A 22,320-nucleotide genomic window follows, 5' to 3' on the forward strand; every position below is an offset into this window, starting at 1 on the left:
ACAGAAAAGCATAACTGGTATTTATGTGAACATCTGGAGTGGTAAATGTGTTTTATCTGTGGAGTAATATTGTGCTATAATTGAAGTGTTAGTTAAAGCATGCATTTTGCATTGTAAAATATAACCGGCTATGAGGATTTTGTATCTCTGCATTTCCAGTACTTGAGAAGCTTGGATAGCCATGGTATGGGATCTTACTGCTACCATTTCAAACTGTTTTTTGTCTTGTATCTCCCTGTAATTCTTATCATCCTTCACCCCATAAGGCAAGAGACTTTCTATGCCTAAATAGGGCTGGGGTCATCACCTGTTTCTGTTTTAGCAACTTCCACTTGGATTATTGGTTTGAAAACATTTAGTAGAAATGCCACTGCTGTTGGAATATTTCTGAGAAAAGTGTTGAGTATTTTTGTTTCTATATTTACAGGCCATCTAAAAACTACAGATGATGGCTTTCTTCAGTTCAGTGCTTAGTTGGTTGGCTGCTTAAGGTTGCTGAATTTGAGTTAATAAGCCAGATACATATTCAATACATAAATATCAGGTTAACCTTAATTTGTGTGGAACTTAATGCTGTATGCAGTTAATGTATTCCTTGATCAAATCCAGTATAATGTTTGACCTAGCTTTTCTGTCTGTCCCTCTTCTGTTAAATATTCAGCCCAGAAGTGCATAGCTGTTTCATCCTGCAGTACTGCAACTCAGCATTCCTGGAATATTTTTTAGAGTAAGAAAATTTAAAAAAGCCAGTTTGATAGTTACTGTGCTTAAACTACTGCATGCTTAAATGTTTTATTCTGCTTTCGTGCCAGAAGAGGGCAGAATGACACAATTGTCTCATCCTTTCAAAACTGTGTACATCTGTTGTGATAATACTAGTCTGGTGTTCTGTTTTTGTGTTTTAAATGCAGCAGGGAACTGGAATGTAAAATTGAATGTAATAAGGTTTTTGAATTTTCTATGCTTAAATTGTCAACAACCTTCTGGTCTGGAAGCTATATTTTAGGGTATTTCAGCCTGGTAATAGGATTGTTCATCACTTGAAAATCTTGTATTGCAAGGGTTTTGTGTATTTGACGTACCTAGTTTTGTGGTGGGAGATGCCATCGGAGTGACTGCTTCATGTCTCGGAGCAAATCAATGTCTGTTATGTCAATCTTCAGCAGTGCAAATATTTTTAAATTAAAAATTTCAGAACCTCTTTCCTTGAGTTAGGAGGATATGCTTGGTTACTGGCCTGAAGTGACATTATGACAATGATAGGGGCTGAAGAGATCTAGTTAAAATAAGAACACAAAAATACCAGTTACAGATCTCTGAACAGTAGCAGTGCTTGACTCGTGGAGGGGCTCTTGCTTTGGATTTAAGGCAGGTTTGAAAAAGCCGTAGTAATGTGGATCAAACTGACTGACTAGAATGATAATGCAGGTGGTGAAGGTGATAATATATTACGTTTACTCCGTGCAGGTTTACTTAAAGGGGTGGGAGGGAGCAGATTTGATGTTCACCCCTAAATATAGTTTCTTTTTCTCTCTCTTTGACTCAAAACTAAAACTACTTTCTGTCCTAAGTGTATTGTATGTCAACATGTGGAAATAAGAAACTTGTATCCTGTAATGTAGTACCTCTTTAGCATGAAAGACTTCTAAGCTACAGAGTAGAGGTTAGGAAAAGGTGTTCAGGTAACAACTCGGAGATTAGTAGTACTTAACTCAAAATAGTGAGAATAACTAAATCTTTCCCTTACTGGGGCAGCAGTTCAATACAAGGTGTCTAAAAGAGCTGATGTTGGCTCATTGCAGTTTTTCTGTAGAAGTTGTTGCCTTTCATTTCCTTGTAGAACTGTTATGTATTTAAAGATTTACTCTCGTAATTCTTTACATATTACTTAGGTCTACGAAAATCTACAAAAAAGCGCAGTGAATCACCACCTGCTGAGCTCCCCAGTTTGCGGCGGAGCACACGGCAAAAGACCACGGGCTCCTGTGCTAGCACCAGGTAAAATATGTGATAATGAATTGTGATTACTGTGGCAGGTTGATACTCATATTTTCGTGCATGAGGTTAACCATGCCTAGCTTTTACTTTGCTATCGGAGAAGCAGCTGCAGCTTTACAGACCTGCTGAGTTGCTGTAGCGTATACAGACATCATGGATATGCACAGAATTTGGCACCATCAGACTTCCATCAAGTACCCCATTTCGGGGGGGTGAGGTGGGTGGGAGAGAAGAAACAGCCAAAACTAGTATCTCAAATTCAAATCATCCTTTCCTTAGTGAGGTAGTGTTTAAAGATACTAGAGATTAAACACTAAGAGATAAAGAATTCTGAACTACTTTCCATTACAAATAATAAAATTGACTGTTTTGAAAAATAAAGGGCTTTATGGTGTCACACAGGAGACTGTTTAATAGTGTACATCTCTGAGCTGACTCTGCTTGTCATTGGTTGCCTCCAAACAGCTGATATTAAAAATGTTTAAATACATGATGTGTCATCTGATGCAGAGGAAAATTAGTCTTGAATTATTACTTTTAAACAGCCAGTAGATTAAAGGAGAGCAGGGAGTAAATGCATCCTGTGATGAAAAGCAAAAATTCCTTGCAGTTGCATGTATTTTGATGCTAGATTTACTAAGCCTAACAAACTTTTTTTTCTTCCTCTTATTCCTCAACTAGATTAGTAGTTTCAGCACAACTTCTTATCCCTTTTTCACGCCTTAAAGCTCCCAAAGTCTGATCCTGTTGTCAAGTGTGCACTTGAATTTGATGCCTTACTCTGTAGGCATGTGTTTTTGTAGCGGTGACAGTTGTAGTGTTTTAAAAGCCCCATACCCTCAAACTCACTCTGGCACTGAAAACCAAGCTGAACATCAGGGTTCTCCTTGAGCTTTCAGTCATTTATAACTTTATAGAAAGACAGCTACTCTGTCATCAAGATACTTATCAAATGTGTGTGTAATTTGTAACTAACAGTCATTTTAATGTTGATCATCTTGACTTTTATATTTTAATAAGCTGCCTTGTCTTGAATGATATTATGGAAGGACATAGCTATAATGCACTAATACGAACAAATCACTGATAGTGCAGGGGTTGGAGGGTAAAGGGGGGTTGGAGAACTTTGTGAAGACCGATTCTAATGCACATTTGTGGGTTTGTGCACTTTTGGATTATGATCTATGTAAATGTATATAACTTTTGAATAGTCTTGCATTATTAAATCTTAGTCTATAACTCCCAAACCTCTGTTTTTTCTTTTGAATCTTTAGTCGGCGAGGCTCTGGCCTGGGCAAAAGAGGAGCAGCTGAAGCTCGCCGACAAGAGAAGATGGCTGATCCGGATAACAACCAGGATGGAGTGAACTCTTCAGCTGCACGTACAGATGAAGCTCCCCAGGGAGCTGCAGGTAAGAAGAAATACCAATTGCAGCATTGTAGCGTATTTTCTGATATAAACTTCTTAGCATTGTAAACTACTTAAGTTCTGGGGTCAAACTATGATTTAAGTTGGTACTGCTTTTGGAAGCTTTTTGAGTGAGAGGAACCTTTACATTTGAATCTGCTCTCTTGGACATGTGGTACAAGTTTAAATTATGCTATTTCATAGTCTCCAAGCTCTTTCCAATAAAGCGGACCTGGAAAGGAGGAGGCTGCCTGAAAACTAAACTAATTTCAGCTAATGCTACATAAATTACTATAGTGCCAACTGAAGAGAAAGGCCAAATTGTTCAAAGACATGCATTTACTCGTAAAAGCTCTTTTGTAACTACTGGAAAATATTTTAAGTTTTAATAGTTCTGTACTGAAATTGCTAGCCTATCTGTACTGGAGAAATTTATCACAGAGTTAAGAAATATATCCTTATTTGCACTCAAGTATCTTATCCCTCAGACAGTTGTATATTTGCATGGTACTTAAATTTATCACCTGGTCCTGGTCAGCAATCAGTTCAAAGGAGCTTTTCAACAATTCCATTGGATTGTATAAAACCTCAATGTTCTGCTCTTAAAATGAACTACATCATTGCAATAAGTTGAAATTAAGTAAAACAAAATGGAGTATAATACTGGAGAAAGTACTAAACATATGAAAATATATGTGTGTATATATATGAAAGATAATTTGCTGATCTTGCTGTTTTTCCATCATCTTGGCTTGATAGGGCCTTTCTTTTTTTTTTTTTTTTTTTAAAGGACTAGAGCAGTAGACAGACATTGGTCTATTGGAGTGACAATTGTACAGAAGTATGACTGCAGCAATATTAAGTGTAGAGTATCTTAAGAATCGTTTTTTTAATGCTAGAATTGATGGGAATTTTGCAGCTTTACGGGCACTTTAACACTTTCTAATCATAATTTTATTTCTTCTAGCTTCTAGTTCTGTTGCTGGGGCTGTAGGTATGACAACCTCTGGAGAAAGTGAGTCAGATGACTCTGAGATGGGAAGACTACAAGGTACAAAAGCTGATATTAATTTACAATTTTTTTGTTGTGTCACTATGGCTATTTGCAGGGTTCAAACAAGTTCTGTATGATACATGGCTGGAAGCCTCTAATTTATCTCTCTATCTGTGAATGGGATGCTTTGCTTACTATAGTTCTTCTGAAGTATGGAGTTATGAACTCTAATTCACTAAAGATCCAAGAATTTGAAAATAATGTCTGGAGGGGTGGTATAGTGTAGGGACTCATTTAGTAGTATTACACTTCATGTATTGTTGATTGCTTTTTTTTCCCTCAGGATGAGGTGGGGGGAGAGAATTAGGAACACAGTCCTGTTAAGTGTGTAAGCTAGTTTGCAAATATGAAAATATGTCTTTACAAGAGTAAGTTTTCAGTTTTCAGTCCTGATTAGACCTGCTGTTATTCTACCTACTTCTGGTTAATACTTTTGTGCTTTTCATTCATACCCACGTTGCTATAAGCTTTGCCCAAACCAAATTTGAATGTTCTTAAAATGCTTGCTTTCATGCTTGGGATGTAGAAAGATTCAGGTCTCTCAAAGTCTGAGAGTTCAGACAGATATAGACTCAGTCTGCATGTCATGCAACTGTTTGCATGATTTTTTGCCCCTGTGGTGCAAAGAGCTCTGAGATCATCCTTTGCATATGATAGGTTTGGGATAGTCTGGATCTTTAATGTGGAAACGCTGGGAATGAGTGCTAAATCACTACCAGTTCACTTGGTTTGTTAAGCATAGGTACATATTAGGTATTATGAGCTAAATTGTTTTTTATTATTGATTCTTATTTAGATTGATCAGTAGTGCTCAGACTTATTACAGTAAAAATCAGAATTACGCACTTACCATCTAGTTGAAGTAGAGGAAGACTGTTTTTTTTTTTTTAACGTTCTTTTCAGTAGTCTTAATATCTAGCAAAATTCTTCCCCCTCCTACTCATCAGCAAATAAAGCTGTGAATCTTTTTCATGTCCTCCCAGATTAATCATGCCACTCACTCGATTCCCATAATAAATTGTTTTTTGTTCACTGGAAACGTGAAGATAAATTTAACCTATTTTACTATTATTTGAGTTCAGATCTGAAATTACAGCTTAGTATGATCTAGACTTCTAGTATCAATGTAGTAGTCCAGATTTGTTCTGTGAAATACATAACTTCCAGAAACTCAGTGGGTAACTTCTTAAATCCTATGGGCCTTAATACCCTGGTGCACACAAAAATGAGTTAGTTGTTCCCTAAATGTGGTCTTTGTGCTTTCAGAAATCTAGGTAGATGCAGTAATCTAATCCTAATTCTCCCTTCCTAAAGTATCGAGGTTCTTGTAGCCTGAAATTGTAGCTTTATGGAATTTAAACTTTTCAAAAAGTCTGTAGAAGCTTTGACAATGGTTGTTATCCTCTGTTTGTTTTTAGCTCTGTTAGAGGCTAGGGGTCTTCCTCCTCACCTGTTTGGCCCTCTTGGTCCTCGGATGTCGCAGCTCTTCCACAGGACAATTGGAAGTGGAGCTAGTAAGCAAAGTTTGTCTAATTTGACTGAATTCTTTCCACTTCCAGACTAGTAGAATTCAGACACTACTTAATCCTAGTATCCATGTATTAGCTACGTGTCCTATTAAAATGGTGTATATGTTGGAGATTTCTGTGCCAGCATAGTAGTAGACCACTGGTCAGTAATATTAACTTGCTTCCCTTCCTGTAAGGATGAGAAACTTGCTTTTGCCCTATTTCCCTTTTTGACATCTTAATGTTTCTATCTAGGTGGGGAAGGGAGGGTTCTTCCCCTTTCACCCCTCCCTTCTCTCTTCCTTTCTGGGCTTGCTTTGCATGATGGGCTGCTTAACAAAAGACCCACCCCAACCCCTTGGATTTTTGCTAGCTTTAAGTCAGTGCGTAAGCTAGCTTTAAAACTGTTAGGGTGTGCCAGTTCCCAAGGTGCGTTGGTCATAGTTTCAAAGTGTCTTGGGTGTCCGGCAGAGATTGGTTCTTTCAGACAGTGTATCAGTGTGAACGTGGCTCCTTACCCTTGTTCCACCATATTTGTATTATGCAGCTGGATAAGATGCATACTTTCCAGTCCAAGTCCTTTCAGCTTCTAGGAGAGCCAAAGGCAGCCTGTTGTGCTGTTTGCCAAGAAGAAGATGGGGTCTAACGGGTACTGCGTGTGCTGTATTATCCAGGGAGTGTGTGTTGAAGGCCTTTGCTCTACAAAGATGATGTGTGGGTTTTGTCACCTGCTGTAGGTTGGCAAGATGGCTGTGGTGAACGGAGTGTGGTGGACTCCCTATGCTGACCAGTCAGCACCAGAAAGGCAGCTAAGAACGAGATTTCACCTCCCTTCTGCACTCCCTTTGTTTTATGGCAGGGGAAGGAAGTGAAACTGCAGAGGAAAGCAAGCCATCTCTGGTGTTCCATTCTGGCAGAAATATAAGAGTTGCCTTGAACCTTTACGTCTTCTAGTATCTCTTTTTCTAATATCTTTTTCCCCAATACCTAGGTTCTAAAGCCCAACAGCTTCTACAAGGTCTCCAAGCCACTGACGAAAGTCAGCAACTGCAGGCAGTGATTGAGATGTGCCAGCTGTTGGTCATGGGAAATGAAGAAACATTAGGAGGATTTCCAGTCAAGAGTGTTGTACCAGCTTTGGTAAAGATTAAATCTTATGGAAGTCATAATATTCCAATCAGTACTTTGCTTATTTCAAATATTCTTAACTTCAAGAGGTATTTGTTGGTCCATTTGCTTGTAGCTGGAGGTAACGTTGAAAGGAGCAATATATAATATTTTTTTCCCTCTCTTTTTCAACATACAGTTCTTCTTTATGTGCAATTTTTAAAATGTCATAAGCTTTCATCTATTAAAGGAGAGCTAATAATGTGAATGAGTATATAGAAAATGTTGTGACTTGTGCAAATACACAGTAGAGGTCTGTTTTAACACTGTAAGGAGTGTGCTGTGCAATACTTAATAGTAAAAACTCACCTGGTATCTGGTTTACTTTTCTTCCACAGACTTCTTGCTCTGGTGTCTGCCAAGACTATGTCTTTTCTTGCTCACAGTAATATATTCTTTCCTGGCCTACTATTTAGAATCTGTAAATATTTTTCTGTGTTTAATTTTTGCCTAAATAAGTCATATAATGCTGGGCTGTGCTGGGGTGTGTATGTGTATATATATATATATATATATCTGTGTAGAAATATTTATTTATTTATTTTTGAGACCCACATGGTTGGTACTGGCCTAAAAAGAAGAAATACTTTCAGTAGAAACAGTTCCTGTTCTCCTTTTCTCACTTGTATAGTTTTCAGGCAGTAGTCTCCGTGTGTGTTGTCAGTTTTTCTTTAGAATAGAAGGACCCAGAACTTGGAGGTCCCAAAAGAGCCCTTAAGTTGCACCTTAAAAGAGGCTGCTGGCCATGGAGTCTTTCTCCTCTGGGTAGGAATTGGTGGATACCAATAAAACAGTCCTTGCTGTGCATATTGTTAGTAGTTTCCCCCTTGGAGAACTTAAGTTTTAAGTTTCCATACAAACTGCAGTAAGTAGTTCAATGTGAACACAAGTAGGTTTGCAAATTGAGAAACCAAGCACCCTCCAAAAGTAAATGAGCAGGAATTGCAGCTCACTGCATGTTTAACCAGAAAAATGGTAAATCTGTAGCCTTTGTGACTTGTAGACTGTTAGATGGATTTAAACAATGCAGTGACTTGATTTAGTTTAGTGTAATCTTTTGTATGTCTTTGGATAATGTGGTGAGAATAATGAAAATGGCTTTATGAGAATACAGAAAATCCTGCTCTGTAAACATATGCTTGTCAGGATGGAAGTGGCTCTTGTAGCAGACGTGATCCAGGAGAATAATGCGTAGAAGAACTTGCAACTTTTTCCACAGTGTTCTCCTGGGTTAATTTCTTTTAAAATGTGATCATGCTTTTATGTAACTGCAGCATATGAACAATTGTTCAATACTGTAAGTAAAAGAAGCTATTCTGATGCATGGCCTGTACTACGTAGTTTGAGTAATGTTATGTGGATGGAGTGGTGTAGTTAATGATTAAAAATATGTTTTAAAAAAAGTGTTCTCTGGTTTTGAGGTCATGCTTTGCTTGAAAAATTCCTCTCTTGAAATTATTACTGAAGTTAATCTTGAGTCAAAAGTTGCAGTAATGTTTGTACTTTATGCTGATGACTTGATACTTATTTTCTAAATTAAGGAAAAACACTTTTTTTCTTTTAACAGATAACATTGCTACAGATGGAGCACAACTTTGACATTGTAAGTGACTTGTACTTTAGAAGAAATTCCTTGAAGGAGAGAGGTGTATCATCTGAACTTAAATCTCTCAATATATTTGACAGATGAACCATGCTTGTCGGGCCTTAACATACATGATGGAAGCACTTCCCAGATCATCTGCTGTAGTGGTAGATGCAATTCCTGTCTTCTTGGAAAAGGTAAAAATGAATTGCAGCAGTATTTATTTATTTTATTTATATTAAATCTTCTTCCATGAGAAGCTTTTAAAGATGAGTTTACTCCTTGTTCATGCTCTTACTGAAAAGCACTGTCTGATTCACAGAAAACTTTGTCCAACTGATATTGCGAAGAGTAATGTATACAAACTGCAAACTCTTGGACTAGCTACACAGCTGATCTAGCCTTAAATTGGCTACTTCGATTGAAAGTAGCAATGCAGCTGCATTAGCATATGCCTTAGTGCAGGCTGTCATACTGTTAATGAATGTAGTTTTTCTTACAAACTGGTTCAGCAAATAAGCTATGAATGTTCATGTTTTATTCTAGCTGCAAGTTATTCAGTGCATTGATGTGGCAGAGCAGGCACTGACAGCCCTGGAGATGTTATCACGCAGACATAGTAAAGCTATTCTGCAGGCAGTAAGTATAGAAGAAGAAAGCATTTGTATTTCTTTATCAGATCTACCTGATCTGTAATTTCTCTGAATTAAAATAAAGTTCTTGAAACAATTTCTGTAACTTTAGCAGTACTGAGAATGAAAAGGTTTATCTGTTTGTCTGTTTTAGGGTGGGTTAGCAGACTGCTTGCTGTATCTGGAATTCTTCAGCATAAATGCACAGAGGAACGCACTAGCTATTGCTGCTAACTGCTGCCAGAGTATAACACCTGATGAGTTTCACTTTGTGGCAGACTCTTTGCCACTGCTTACACAAAGGCTAACTCATCAGGTAAGAGGCTTTTATAAAACAGTAAGTCTTCAGTTTGACCTAAAAGTAGTATAAAGTTGCTTCCGGGTATCTTGTTCTTATTGTGTATCACTTGTATTTTCCACTGCAGTGAGTCATCTGGTAAATATCTTAAAGTTCCTATACTGTTAAGCCAATGTATTCTGGTGTACATGCAGATTCCCTGTTCTTGTAAACACGCTTTATTCATGACACCCCTGTTAATTTTGTAAAATGAGATAACGAATGTATTTGAATATCAAAACCACTATTACTTGTGTTCTTAGTCTTTATTTGCTATCCACCATTAAGAAGAAATCTCTTTTCTTAACAAGTGAGCTAAGTTCTCCCCAACTCTAAACTAGGTAAAGCTTCTTCAGTGTCAGTTAAGCTTACGTGCTTTTGCCAACTGACCTTTTGAGAGGGTTTACTGCTTCTTAGAAAACTCCTGCTCTTGCACAAATGTTTGAAATGTCGAATCCTAAGCTCTGAGGCTCTAAAGATCTGCCTATCCTGCAGTGCTTCTGTGCTCATAAATGAGCAGTCATAATGACTATTGCACTAGAAGAGGTCCAGATTTGGATTGCTCATGACACTGCTTGGTTGGCAAATCCCTCTTTAAGAGAATCAATAAGGTGAGAAAGGAGAAATGACTTTTTTTTTTTCTTTAACAGATAAAACTGAATGAAAGTCTCCACAAGAACATACAAAAAGCTTCCCTGATATTCTTAATTTTAATGTTGTCTTGCTGAGAGACTGCTTAAGTCTTTGAGGCAGCTTCACAGAAATCAAATGTGTCAGCTTTAGCTGATGCTTTGGAAAGGGTAGGGAGTGTTGTTCTCAGCAATAGTAGGGCAGGTACTGACTGCTGCCCTCTGAAGAGAGGCTACAGTACACAAAAGTAAGACCTCAGGCTTTAAAGTGGAATTTTTCTGGCAGAAAATCTTTAGTTAGCTCTTTTCAGTTAACTTTTTAACTTGAGCTATTTTTAGAGTAGTTTTTGCTGTCTTGGTATTACTGGATTTGATGTCTCAGCTGTACTGCATGTGAAAAAACAGTGTTCATGTAGCCACTGTCTGTAGTTGTTTTCCCATGCTTCAGGACTTTGCAGCAATATCCAAATGCAGTGAGGTGTACTGTCTGTATTTTGTGTTGGGTTGTTCAGTTCTTTTCATGGTAAGAAGATAGCCAAGTACCCTAAAGATCAGAATAGAGTCTCTCTGACATGATGAAAAAGAGAGATTCTGATATGCTTTAAGCAGTATCACCTATCTAGGTTTGGGAGGGTGTTTTTTTCCTTCTTCTGAAGCAGCAGCAAACCTGAAGCAATATGCGAAATCTGCAGTTCGGCTGGAAGCTGTGGATAGTGTCAGGGGTCCCTGCAGAGTTTTGGTGGGGAACTGCTTTGAAATGAAACAATAGCCTTGAAGGTATCTCCAGTTGCTTTGGCTTTGTACTCTCCTCCCTCTAGGATCTAAAGGATATTACAGACCCATTTACTCACCTCTTTCTTGATCACTCTGGTGTCGTGTACATCAGATTCCTGTGAGAGGAGGTTCTTTTTCTCTGTGGCCATTTGTGGAAACATTGAATGCCAGCGTTCTTATGCTTGTTTCAGAAAATGAATTGGGAAGTATTCCTGTGTGGTTCAGGAGAAATCTCTTTACTCATATTCCTGTAACAACAAATAGACTTGCTAGAGGAGACAGGCCTTTCTCTAAACATGTTCTTTCAGCTGGGGCATGAGATTGTCAAAGTCCTTGACTTAGCACAGGTTCCTCTTAAGCATTATATTGGTATTTCTGAAACTTGGGATTGTTTTGTCCAATAAATCATAAACTCTCTCCAGAGTACCTTTTGAGGACTTGCATATGTACTAACATATGAGCTTTTTAGAAACTGAAACTTTACTTTTTTTAATAGGATAAAAAGTCTGTTGAAAGCACTTGTCTCTGTTTTGCACGGCTAGTGGACAACTTCCAGCATGAGGAGGTAAGGGCTGTGGGTTTTTGGAGGGTGGGTTTTTGTTTCTTCCCTCGTTCCCTCCCTTTCTCTCAAGGGCTCACCTTTCAAAATCAGGCTAGCATTTTTAACTTCTCTTTTCTCTGTTAAAGAACTTGCTGCAGCAGGTTGCTTCCAAGGACTTGTTAACAAATATCCAGCAACTCTTGGTAGTGACTCCTCCTATCCTGAGCTCAGGAATGTTCATCATGGTGGTGCGCATGTTTTCCTTAATGTGCTCCAATTGTCCTACACTTGCAGTGCAACTTATGAAGCAAAGTGAGTTCTTGTTCTTGCATGTTCTTGGGGGCTTCTCTAAGTTTGTGTGTGCCTATAGTCAAGTCAATATAGAACTTGGTGCACTTGATTATATACAGATAATATTTTACTTTCATCTCTTACTATGCTTCTCCTAGGATATAAAGCTTAGTTAACCTTGTTGAAAGTATTTTTATTGGAATTGTTTCCCTCCCTCTCTCCCCTACCTTTTTCTGGTGTTGATTGTCACTGGAGTGCTCACCTAATTTTGAGTCTGCTAGTCACACAAGTTACAAAGCATTTCAGTGCTTTGTTGAATAGTTGAATAGTCATCTTGTAATGTTTACTGGGTGGGAGAAACATGGTTTAAGGGCAGCTTCTAAGAAAAAGCATGAAGGAAAGTAAATGTGCTGTTTAAGTGTCTTGATACTCACTCCTTTCTTTCTATCTTCTAAATTTTGATTTGTTACTCCAAATATGTTCCACGACTACTCTTCCCTGCCATTGCGTATTTACTGAAATTTCCTCCCTAATGTTCTTAACTATAAGAAAGGTGTTTTCAGGCCTTTTTTTTTTTTTTTTTTTTTTTTAAACCTCCAAATAGGTTGGTTCTTGTCCTTTATTCTCTCTCTTTGCTGAGGGCAGTGCCTATTTCTTCTGTGTAGTATCCAGCATGAAATGGGGCCCATATTCTGATGCAGGCGATCTCATGAATAATAATTTTTATAGATATTGCAGAAACGCTTCACTTCCTCCTTTGTGGAGCCTCAAATGGGAGTTGTCAAGAACAAATTGACCTTGTTCCACGAAGTCCTCAAGAACTTTATGAGCTTACTTCTCTTATTTGGTAAGTTATATAGTTCTAGATTCTGGGTCTGGCTGGTATGTTAACTCCATAAATTCTCTAAATTGAAGGCGAACAGTTTTCAGATCAGATTAACTTTAGCATGTGTACTTCTAGTAAAATGCTGTTTTAATGTTCTTTTCAGTGAACTGATGCCTTGTCTGCCAAAAGAAGGAATCTTTGCTGTTGATACTATGCTAAAGAAAGGAAATGCGCAAAATACAGATGGTGCAATATGGCAGTGGCGAGATGACAGGGGTCTTTGGCATCCCTATAACAGGATTGATAGTCGAATAATAGAGGTAGTAGTTCCACATGTGTTTGTGTGGTGATGTTTTTTTAAATGTGTGCAGTTGTATAGGGAACTGCGTGCTGCTCCCCCCCGCCCCCCTCCTTTTACTGTTTTGGAAATATGCTTATCAGCCTTATTCTTCCCAATATGAAACACAGGAGTTTCTTAAACCTCCTGCTGTAATACGGCACTATTTTGGTATTCAGTAACAAGTGAACTGTTGAGTGCTTAATCACTGTTTTTACTGTATTTGTGTCAGTCTTGCTTTTCCCACTGTTCTGTCTCTCTCCCTGCCTTCCTATGGCTTCCTATTTGTTAGGGATTTCTTAAAGCTTAAATTTTGTTTTTGTTCTTGTTCTTAGGCGGCTCATCAAGTTGGTGAGGATGAGATAAGCCTGTCTACGCTTGGGCGTGTCTATACTATTGATTTTAATTCTATGCAGCAAATAAATGAGGATACCGGAACAGCACGTGCCATTCAGCGAAAACCAAACCCTTTAGCCAATACGAACACTAGTAAGTACAGCTTATGAGAAGACATCTGGCCTCTCTGGCTATTGCTAACTTATGCTAGGATACTCAGCAACCTACTTAGTGAACAGGAGTATGTTCCTTATTGTTTCTGTGGAACATCAAACTGTTCTTATTGCTTGAATGAAGATGACTTTGCAACAAAATTCAAACTGAAACTATTCTTTTTAATATGCAAGCTCTTCCTGGGAACTGAAAATACACAAATTTTGGAAAGGGGGGAAGGAGGTTTCTGGTTTGGTGTTTTCTGAAACTGTTGTCTGTGTACAAAAATCCTCTTAATAAGGATTATGAGAGAAAGCCAGTAGGCTGCTACTTACTAACATACAGGGATATATAAGAAAATTGAAGAAATAAAATTTTATGTCAGTGAAAAAAGGAGGATTTGTAACTACATTCTTGTCAGTTTGACTTCTGGCTCTTAAATTAACATTTTTGATTTGAGATCTAAACTAATTCAGCTTTTAAAAAAGGTAAACAGAGCAGAGATGCAGAGAACCATGTAGTGATTTCATGCACAATTTCTCATAGGTGGACATTCAGAACTGAAGAAGGATGATGCTCGAGCACAGCTAATGAAGGAGGACCCAGAGTTGGCTAAATCCTTTATCAAAACATTATTTGGTGTTCTTTATGAAGTATATAGTTCTTCAGCTGGACCTGCTGTTAGACACAAGTGCCTTAGAGCAATTCTTAGGATAATTTATTTTGCTGATGCTGAACTTCTGAAGGATGTCCTGAAAAACCATGCTGTTTCAAGGTGAGTATATTAGCAGTCATGAAATGCAACGTGTTGTGATTACTTTTATGAATCACTTTTTTAAGGAAAATATTGTGCATTTATTTATTGAAGCTAAAGTTGCCTGTTCTTCAGGAATTTCTTGCAACTTAGATTTTTGCGGTCTGACTGATCTAGGTTCTTACTAGAAAATCAAGTTACCTATATGGCCAGTAATGTCTAACATTACTATTTATTGTTTTCCTAATTTGTAAAACTTGCCCATAAATTCTTCTGGGAGGCAAGGTGACTTTTGGAATAATATGATTCAAATGGTAACAGATGCTCATGGCATTCAGATGGTAAGTTTAGTTCTATCCATGAAGCATCCCGTACGCAGTATAAGCTTAGGGTTTAGACAAAAGGATGCAAGTAGGAAGTGAACTGAATGTGTAGCATTCAATAGGCAATACAAAGTTCTCTGACACTACTTAATTTCCAGAAAGAAAACTTTCTATTCTTTATGCATTTCTATGGAAATACTTGGTACAAGCGACTTAGATGAGAAAAGGGCTTTTTCCATCCTCTTATTTACGGCTTTTGCAAAAGCCCAATGAAACTTGATGGCTTTCAGTCTCCAATACTAACAATATATGCAAGATGAGCTAGCTTGATCTTAAAACAACAGCAAAGAAGTAAAACACAAACATAATTTTTAACAAATTATCTGTTTTAGTCATATTGCCTCTATGCTGTCAAGTCAAGACCTTAAGATAGTGGTTGGAGCCCTTCAGATGGCGGAGATCTTAATGCAAAAGTTACCTGACATTTTTAGTGTTTACTTCAGAAGAGAAGGTAAATCATATCCTCCCCCCCTCCCCGCTTCCCCTCCCTATTAAGATTTTTCAGGTGGGGGGAACCCCCCCCCCCCCCCCCCCAACTTTAGCACCTTAGTTTTTGCATGGTAAGGGCAAATCCATGCCAGCTGTCCTCATATGACAGCAGAAGAGCTGGCCAGGACTCTGGAGGAGGGAAGCTTGTTTTTTCTGGATCTCAAACAAGTTTGAACAGGCTTACTAGAAGCCAGTGAACTTATTTAGGCCAAAGAACGCTTGCTGAAATTACATGGGGAGTCTTTAATGAGCCAAACTAATGAATCTTTAGTAGCAAGTCTTTGTTTTAATTTACTGATTCTTTTTTTTTTTTTCTTCTTTGCTGTTCCTGCTGCTGTCATCGGGGGGGGGGGGGGGGGGATGTTTTTACTACTGTGTGAATAATATAGGTTAACTTACTCCCAAAAGGATTAAACTGCTTTTAAAACTTACTCAGTGTTAGTGCTTGGGGCAGAGGACGGATGCTGTGATACTTAAAAGAGGTTCTAATTTAAGATTTTTGTCTTAAAAAAAAAAAAATAGTATAAAGACCTTTCTTTTGTGAAGGGGTGATGCACCAAGTGAAAAATTTAGCAGAGTCTGAGGCTTTGCTGACAAGCCCACCAAAAGTATGCACTAATGGATCAGGAACACTGAGTACCACTACAACAATAAGCACTGGAACAGCCACTGCTGCCAGTAATGCAGCTGCAGATTTGGGCTCCCCCAGCTTACAACACAGCAGGGAAGATTCTCTGGATCTGAGCCCGCAGGGGTAAGTGTGCTATTTGTTGTGAACAAATGATCTGATTCTTAAGCAGTTGACCCCTCACTGATTCTAGTTGCCATTACAATCAATAGACAAAATACTTTCCTAAGGAAACTGAAAATATTGGGAAAAAGTCTTGACTGACTTGGGCTGCTGCAGAATCAACTGCGTTTTGCTGTGGTGTTTTTGTTTCAAGGAACTAAAATACAGTGGGTGTTGAAACTGTTCAGTTGGTCATGTTGGTAAGTTTTATATGAAATGTTTAAAAAATGACTAGTGACTTGGTATTTATAATCTAATGACACAAAACAATCCATGCCACTTGGGAAGAGACCAGAGGGGATGCCAAGAGCAAAAGCTGTAGTCTCTTGTTTTACTATCCTGAGGACAGTGATTCTTCCAGAGAAATGGGACATGGTAGCTATGGTGCGTGGTTCTTTTTTGCTGATTACTGGAGGGGAAAGAAGTTATGCTTAGGCTGCTTTGTTGGGATGCAACCATTTTGAATGCTTTCAGAATTCAAATCTCTTGTAGGAATACATTTTATTACTGTTATACTTTTGCCTTTATTTTGAGAGGGAAATATTTCTCTTAATGTATTGGCATAATAAGGAACTTGCTTTGAACTAGAATTGAAATGTGTCAACTTGAGAAGGGTAGCGGTTAGTGAGTGGAAACTTCATTGTTCAAAAAGTACTTGCTGTGTTTTAACAGGAGAGACGTGCCAACTGTTCAGTGTCTTTTGGTGGTTATACAGTAGCGATTTGTGTGTTTTTGTGCAGTCAAATAAATGAATAGCCAGACAGTTACGTGTATAAAAATACGATAATTATGAGAAACCTTTCTTCAGTGATATTGCTGGCTGTACCTGGCTGCTCATGAAAGGGTGAGACCAGCAAGTGAAGCCCTTTCTTTCTGGATGGAGTAGACACTTTGTCTCTTCCATAAATGAGAGTGGAGGCCCCCTCTCCCAGGCAGAGCCCCTTCTTCCCTCCTTGGTATGGAAAGGAACCTTTCTTCCTCCTTGGACAGATAGCTGGCAGGCACATCTTAAACTGAGGGATGGGTCTGCATATGAACGTGGTGGATGGAAACATGTTGCTTTTTTTAATTTTGGACAGACGACTGAGTGATGTTCTAAAGAGAAAAAGACTGCCAAAACGAGGGCCAAGGAGGCCAAAATATTCTCCTCCAAGAGATGATGATAAAGTAGACAATCAAGGTAAATTATTTTTAAAATAAGAACTAACTCCCTTTAAATTCAAAGTAAACTTACAAGCTGTCAGCAGTGCCAGCTTTAACAAACCTGTTGATTCTAGGAGATTCTTTTAATTTTGTCTTTGCTTCCTCCAGCTAAAAGCCCTACAACTACTCAATCTCCTAAATCTTCCTTCTTGGCAAGTTTAAATCCTAAAACATGGGGAAGATTAAGCACACAGTCCAACAGTAATAATATTGAACCAGCACGAACAGCAGGAGTTAGTGGTCTTGCAAGGGCTGCTTCCAAGGATACCATTTCCAATAACAGGTACGCACAAAAAAAATCCAAACACTTATAGTATGAAGTTGACTTTGAGGTGTGTCTGCTTTATTATGGTAAGCCATCAGTTCATTAGGTAGCATGTATCAAAGATGAGTAAGAGGTAAACGCTGTTTAACAAAGTAAACAACTCTAGGGGAAAAAATATAGAAATTAAGGTAGATCCTAGTAAGAAGAAACTGAAAAGTAGATAATAAGATGCTGGAAAAATGGAGAACAGGAAAAATGGTATAAGAAGAAATCAGTAGAAATAGATCTTTATTGAATTTGAGTAAGAGGGAAGGGTTGCTGTCTGTGACTGCGGTTAAACATGGGGGACGTGGTGCTCTTGCTGTGTGTGCTTGTACACTGGAGTATGCACATGCTAAGTGTGGCCAAATGCCTTTTGTATGCTTTTTTCCCCCACCACTTTTTTCTTTTCTCTCCAGAGAAAAAATTAAGGGCTGGATTAAGGAGCAAGCCCATAAATTTGTAGAACGTTATTTTAGCTCTGAAAACATGGATGGAAGCAATCCTGCACTAAATGTATTACAGAGACTTTGCACTGCAACTGAACAACTCAACCTCCAGGTTAGAAATGGAAAACCTGTTTGGAGTGGGGAGGGGAAAGGAAGCAGTGGAAGTATTTGGGAAGGATATGGCTATTCTTCTGGAGAAAAGCTGACTATTTAGGCAGTATGGACAATACTACAAGTGTGGATTCTGTTACCTTAAATGTTTCTTAAACAGTGTTTCTTAAACATGTAGTGATTTGTTTAGATATAGTATATAAGCTCTTAAACACTTAGTTATGATAAATAACTAGCATTAACAGTGGTATTCTTGTTTCCTGGCACTGCGTCACGGTGTGTCTCTTTCAACTTTTTAAAAATGCTTCAGTTAAGTATTCGTTGACTTTCTTCCTAGAGAAGAAAACAGACTGTAATCAGAGCTTCAGGCAGAGGGGGGGAAAAAGGGGTACCCTTTTGCTGAAAGGATGGAAGAAATGCAGATTTGGTCAAATCTGCTAGCATCTTGAGAATTAAACCTTGCTTTAGTAAAAGGTTGTTGTGCTTTTTCTCTTGCCTTGCTTCTCAGACTACTGAGATGCCTGACAGGTGATCTAAACCTTTAACTTCTCATCTGTTTAGCTGTTTTAGTTATGGTCTGTCCTTTGATCTAAGGAGATATTAATACATATAGAAACCACTCATCTTCTCTCCTACAAGGATATCCTGTAGAATCTATACCATTTTTGTTTGTTTTTCTCCCCTATTTTTATTTGGAGCTCATCTTTACTTTGCATGAGAGAAAAGAAAGGCAAGATCCAATTTCTAAAAGGGGGAAAACTCAGTTATCCCCTCTAATGCCTCCTCGTAAATAGAAAAATTGCTTATCTCAAGTTTATTTACTTGGTCAGTCATTGTTTGTATTGAGTTACTATACTCTCTATCCTTTTTCCTTTTCTATAGCTGTTCCTTAATGCTGGAGTGTAGTAAAATTAAAATATTGCTAATGCATTTTTCAGGTGGATGGTGGAATAGAGTGCCTTGTAGAAATCCGTAGCATTGTCTCGGAGTCTGATGTCTCCTCATTTGAAATCCAGCATAGTGGGTTTGTGAAACAACTGCTGCTTTATTTGACATCTAAAAGCGAGAAAGATGCTGTAAGCAGGGATATCAGATTGAAAAGATTTCTTCATGTGTTTTTTTCTTCTCCAGTAAGTTTTCCTGTTTCTTATTTTGGAATTCTTAAGTGGTCTTTGTTTCAAATTGTACATTCCTGATCTTCTGAGATTCAGTGATGACCTTGACTTTTGAGGATGGAGGACATGAGGAATGTTTTGCATATGGTTAGGATGTATAATACTACATCTTTTTACATGGTTCTGTGTCTTTACAGGTCATAAACTCTTTAGAATAGCCTGTAATTAGAGAAAATTAGACACAACAGTAGGAAAAGCTTCCCGTAATGGCTGATTATTTGAGTCTTAAACAACTTTGAAGTTGTTCCTGACTTTAGAAATTTGATACGGGAAGATCTCTCTCTCTTCTTTTTTGTGCTAAATACTGCAAGAAACTGGATTGGCCAGTTTTAAAGAAGGAGCTTTAATGTGGAAGAGGGGAAAGAATTAATTAAAACTTCCATGAAGCTTACTCTTTGGTGAATGCTTAAAATCTGTAAGGCTGTTAAATCTGAACAGGGAGAGAAGTGCATTCTTTGAAACAAGTCTTCCATAAACTTGTTATGTATCAACTAGTTGTCCTGATACTGCAGGTACTTCAAGTCAGAGCACTGATTTTAATTTCTTTTTTTCATTGTTCTGTTTTTTGTAATAAGTCATGGTGTAAATTCTTTAAGACGGATTCATTAAAGCACATAACTCAAAGACTTGAACATATTTCAGCTTCCTGGAGAAGAACCCCTTGGAAGATTAGAGCCATTAGAAAATGCACCTTTGTTGGCATTAGTCCACAAAATGAACAATTGCCTCAGTCAGATGGAACAGTTTCCAGTCAAAGTACATGACTTCCCTAGTGGAAACGGAACAGGGAGCAGGTAAGGATTAATGCTCAGGTAACAGTTTTGTTGGAAGCTCTTGTTTTATGCAACTTGTTCCAATGCTGAAAGTTTCAAGAGACAACAGCCCTATAATAGAAAAAAGCAATTATATAGTTGTTTTTGTGGGTTTTTTAAATTTTTTTTTAATAAGCTGTTTATTGCTGAGACATTGATATCTTACTGGGGGGGGGGGGAGGGGATGGGTCCTGAGTGCTATATTACAGTGCTGATCCTCATTATTCAGAGAAGTTCTGCTTTCTTGGCTGATGATGGCTGAGCGATAACTTTTGACTGCCTGGATAGTTAAAAGTATCTGTAGACCTGCCCTGTGTCTTAAGATAAATTAAATTGAGAATCCAATTCCTTATATGCTTTTTAAGTAACAAAACTGAGTGAATCAAGACTTCTATGATTCCTTTTCTGTGCTCTTCCTTAATACATCAGCACTATTTTTGGTTATATATATAGCATATATGTATAGCAGCTAATAAGCTTATTTTGGTATAAGGTGCATATAAATTTTGGAAGTATTTCTTGGTGCTCTTTACAAGGACAGCTTGATTATAGGCCTATCCATGTGACTATAGGGAAATTAGAAGGGGAGGAGTTGTGCAAGTCAGGTTTTAGAACTACTGTTTACTTCCTGTTAACGTACAGTGAGTGTTTGCAAGTTAAAGCTGTTTAAAGCTGGTGGCATAAACTTTTTTTTTCTTTTAAAGAGCAGAGAAAGTCCATATTACATCTGGGCTCAAGTTTTGAGTATCAGACTCCCCGGTATATTAACATTTTTGTTAAATAATGCAAAGTAGAAATTCTACTTCTTACAACACTCCTTTCTTAGACTGTCTTTGACAAGGTTATGTTTTGGCTTTTGGAAGATGATGAAATGCATGTAGCTTTAAATTTGAAGTCTGAAATGCTAAAAATTTCTGTCTTTATTTCAGGTAGTAAGATAGTGTGGATTTTTTGTCACCAACTGTGACAGAACATCCATTGTAGTAGATGTATAGAGCCTCTCACTATAGCAGTAAGGTAACTTACATTGAAGTTCAGCACTTGCAAAACTGTTAGAATCCATGGGAATGAATGCGATGTACAGATTTCTAATACTTGAAAGAATTAATGGTATTGGCTTTTGCATATAGTATGTACTCTGTAATCTTATGATGCTTTCTAATATGCACTATTTATGTAAAAAGTGGGATAATTACAGAAGTTATTAAGTTGCTAGTTATAAAAACAAAATTCTGTTACCTCTTTTTTAGTAGAAAACTGAGCATGGGAAGTCAGACTAGCGCAGCATTGTTTGACTGTTAGTCTAACTGTGGATTTTGTCAATGAGTATTTCAAGGCATTAAAATTTCGTAGTCTTTCACTAGTACCTGGAGATAGAAGCAGCCGAAGATAAGAGGCTTGTGCAGAAAAATGATTAGCTTAAGTATTGATAGTTTGGTGAGATGGAACATGTATATAAACCATACTTGTTGGTAATGAAAAAAGGATAAGTAAGTATGTAGTTTTGTCCCTTTAGGTCCTTGTTAAAAATAACATGAATGGATATTTGCATTTTCCACTCCCAATTTCTATCCTTATTGCACTGAAGGTAGAGGCTCTAAACTTAATATGTCATCAGTTGACCACTGAACAACTTCGAACATAAAAGATGGTCAATATAGACCATACTTTAATCAGACCTCTGACTAAACTTAATCCATTTGGCTTTCATTGGAAGTGAGATTTCATCCAATTTATGTTCTGGTGTTCTTGTATAACAAACTTCTGAATACATTTATCCAAATCTTAATAGCATATTTTTAGAGAGAGGCTAAAATCTTACTCTGAGCAAGTAAATTCTCAAATGCATGCATTAGCCTATTTTAATTCATTGTTTATGCAATGATGGTTATTAGATTTTCTTTGTGTAGCAACTTTTTTCACAAATTATTTTGAGTTTTTCTCTTAACAGAGGATCTCAAGCTTTAAAATTCTTCAACACACATCAGTTAAAATGCCAACTGCAAAGACATCCAGACTGTGCTAATGTGAAACAGTGGAAGGGTGGACCTGTGAAGATTGATCCTCTGGCTTTGGTACAGGCCATTGAAAGATACCTTGTAGTTAGAGGTATTTATATCTTATGCAGTCACGCGTATTTTGGTTCTTAAGATAATTAGTGCTATCAATGGTACAGAGCCTGTAAAAACCCGACAGGATTATACTGAAGACAAATGTGTGATACCTAAAAACGTATCTAGTTCACAGAGAGGAGACTCAAGCTAAAAGGAAACTT

The 22,320-nt window shown here is 37.7% G+C and overlaps 1 protein-coding gene across 5 annotated transcripts in view; it reads left to right on the forward strand.

The window, feature by feature from the left end:
- Positions 1 to 22,320, forward strand: part of TRIP12 (thyroid hormone receptor interactor 12) — an 83,052-nt gene that overhangs the window by 43,847 nt on the left and 16,885 nt on the right. For 2 of the 5 annotated variants that reach the window (XM_064516870.1, XM_064516873.1), the window contains 23 exons: positions 1,893 to 1,998; positions 3,273 to 3,409; positions 4,373 to 4,456; positions 5,878 to 5,973; positions 6,959 to 7,107; positions 8,702 to 8,737; positions 8,821 to 8,916; positions 9,266 to 9,358; positions 9,506 to 9,667; positions 11,588 to 11,656; positions 11,779 to 11,944; positions 12,653 to 12,770; positions 12,913 to 13,069; positions 13,422 to 13,575; positions 14,122 to 14,350; positions 15,045 to 15,163; positions 15,748 to 15,955; positions 17,071 to 17,171; positions 17,303 to 17,477; positions 17,918 to 18,059; positions 18,997 to 19,188; positions 19,876 to 20,027; positions 21,982 to 22,154. In XM_064516870.1, coding sequence (XP_064372940.1) covers positions 1,893 to 1,998; positions 3,273 to 3,409; positions 4,373 to 4,456; positions 5,878 to 5,973; positions 6,959 to 7,107; positions 8,702 to 8,737; positions 8,821 to 8,916; positions 9,266 to 9,358; positions 9,506 to 9,667; positions 11,588 to 11,656; positions 11,779 to 11,944; positions 12,653 to 12,770; positions 12,913 to 13,069; positions 13,422 to 13,575; positions 14,122 to 14,350; positions 15,045 to 15,163; positions 15,748 to 15,955; positions 17,071 to 17,171; positions 17,303 to 17,477; positions 17,918 to 18,059; positions 18,997 to 19,188; positions 19,876 to 20,027; positions 21,982 to 22,154 — 3,114 coding nt within the window. The remainder of the gene's footprint in view (positions 1 to 1,892; positions 1,999 to 3,272; positions 3,410 to 4,372; positions 4,457 to 5,877; positions 5,974 to 6,958; positions 7,108 to 8,701; positions 8,738 to 8,820; positions 8,917 to 9,265; positions 9,359 to 9,505; positions 9,668 to 11,587; positions 11,657 to 11,778; positions 11,945 to 12,652; positions 12,771 to 12,912; positions 13,070 to 13,421; positions 13,576 to 14,121; positions 14,351 to 15,044; positions 15,164 to 15,747; positions 15,956 to 17,070; positions 17,172 to 17,302; positions 17,478 to 17,917; positions 18,060 to 18,996; positions 19,189 to 19,875; positions 20,028 to 21,981; positions 22,155 to 22,320) is intronic. The other 3 variants (XM_064516871.1, XM_064516874.1, XM_064516872.1) reach the window with 2 other exon arrangements.

Source organism: Dromaius novaehollandiae, chromosome 9 (assembly GCF_036370855.1).
Source record: "Dromaius novaehollandiae isolate bDroNov1 chromosome 9, bDroNov1.hap1, whole genome shotgun sequence".
Lineage (NCBI taxonomy): Eukaryota > Metazoa > Chordata > Aves > Casuariiformes > Dromaiidae > Dromaius > Dromaius novaehollandiae.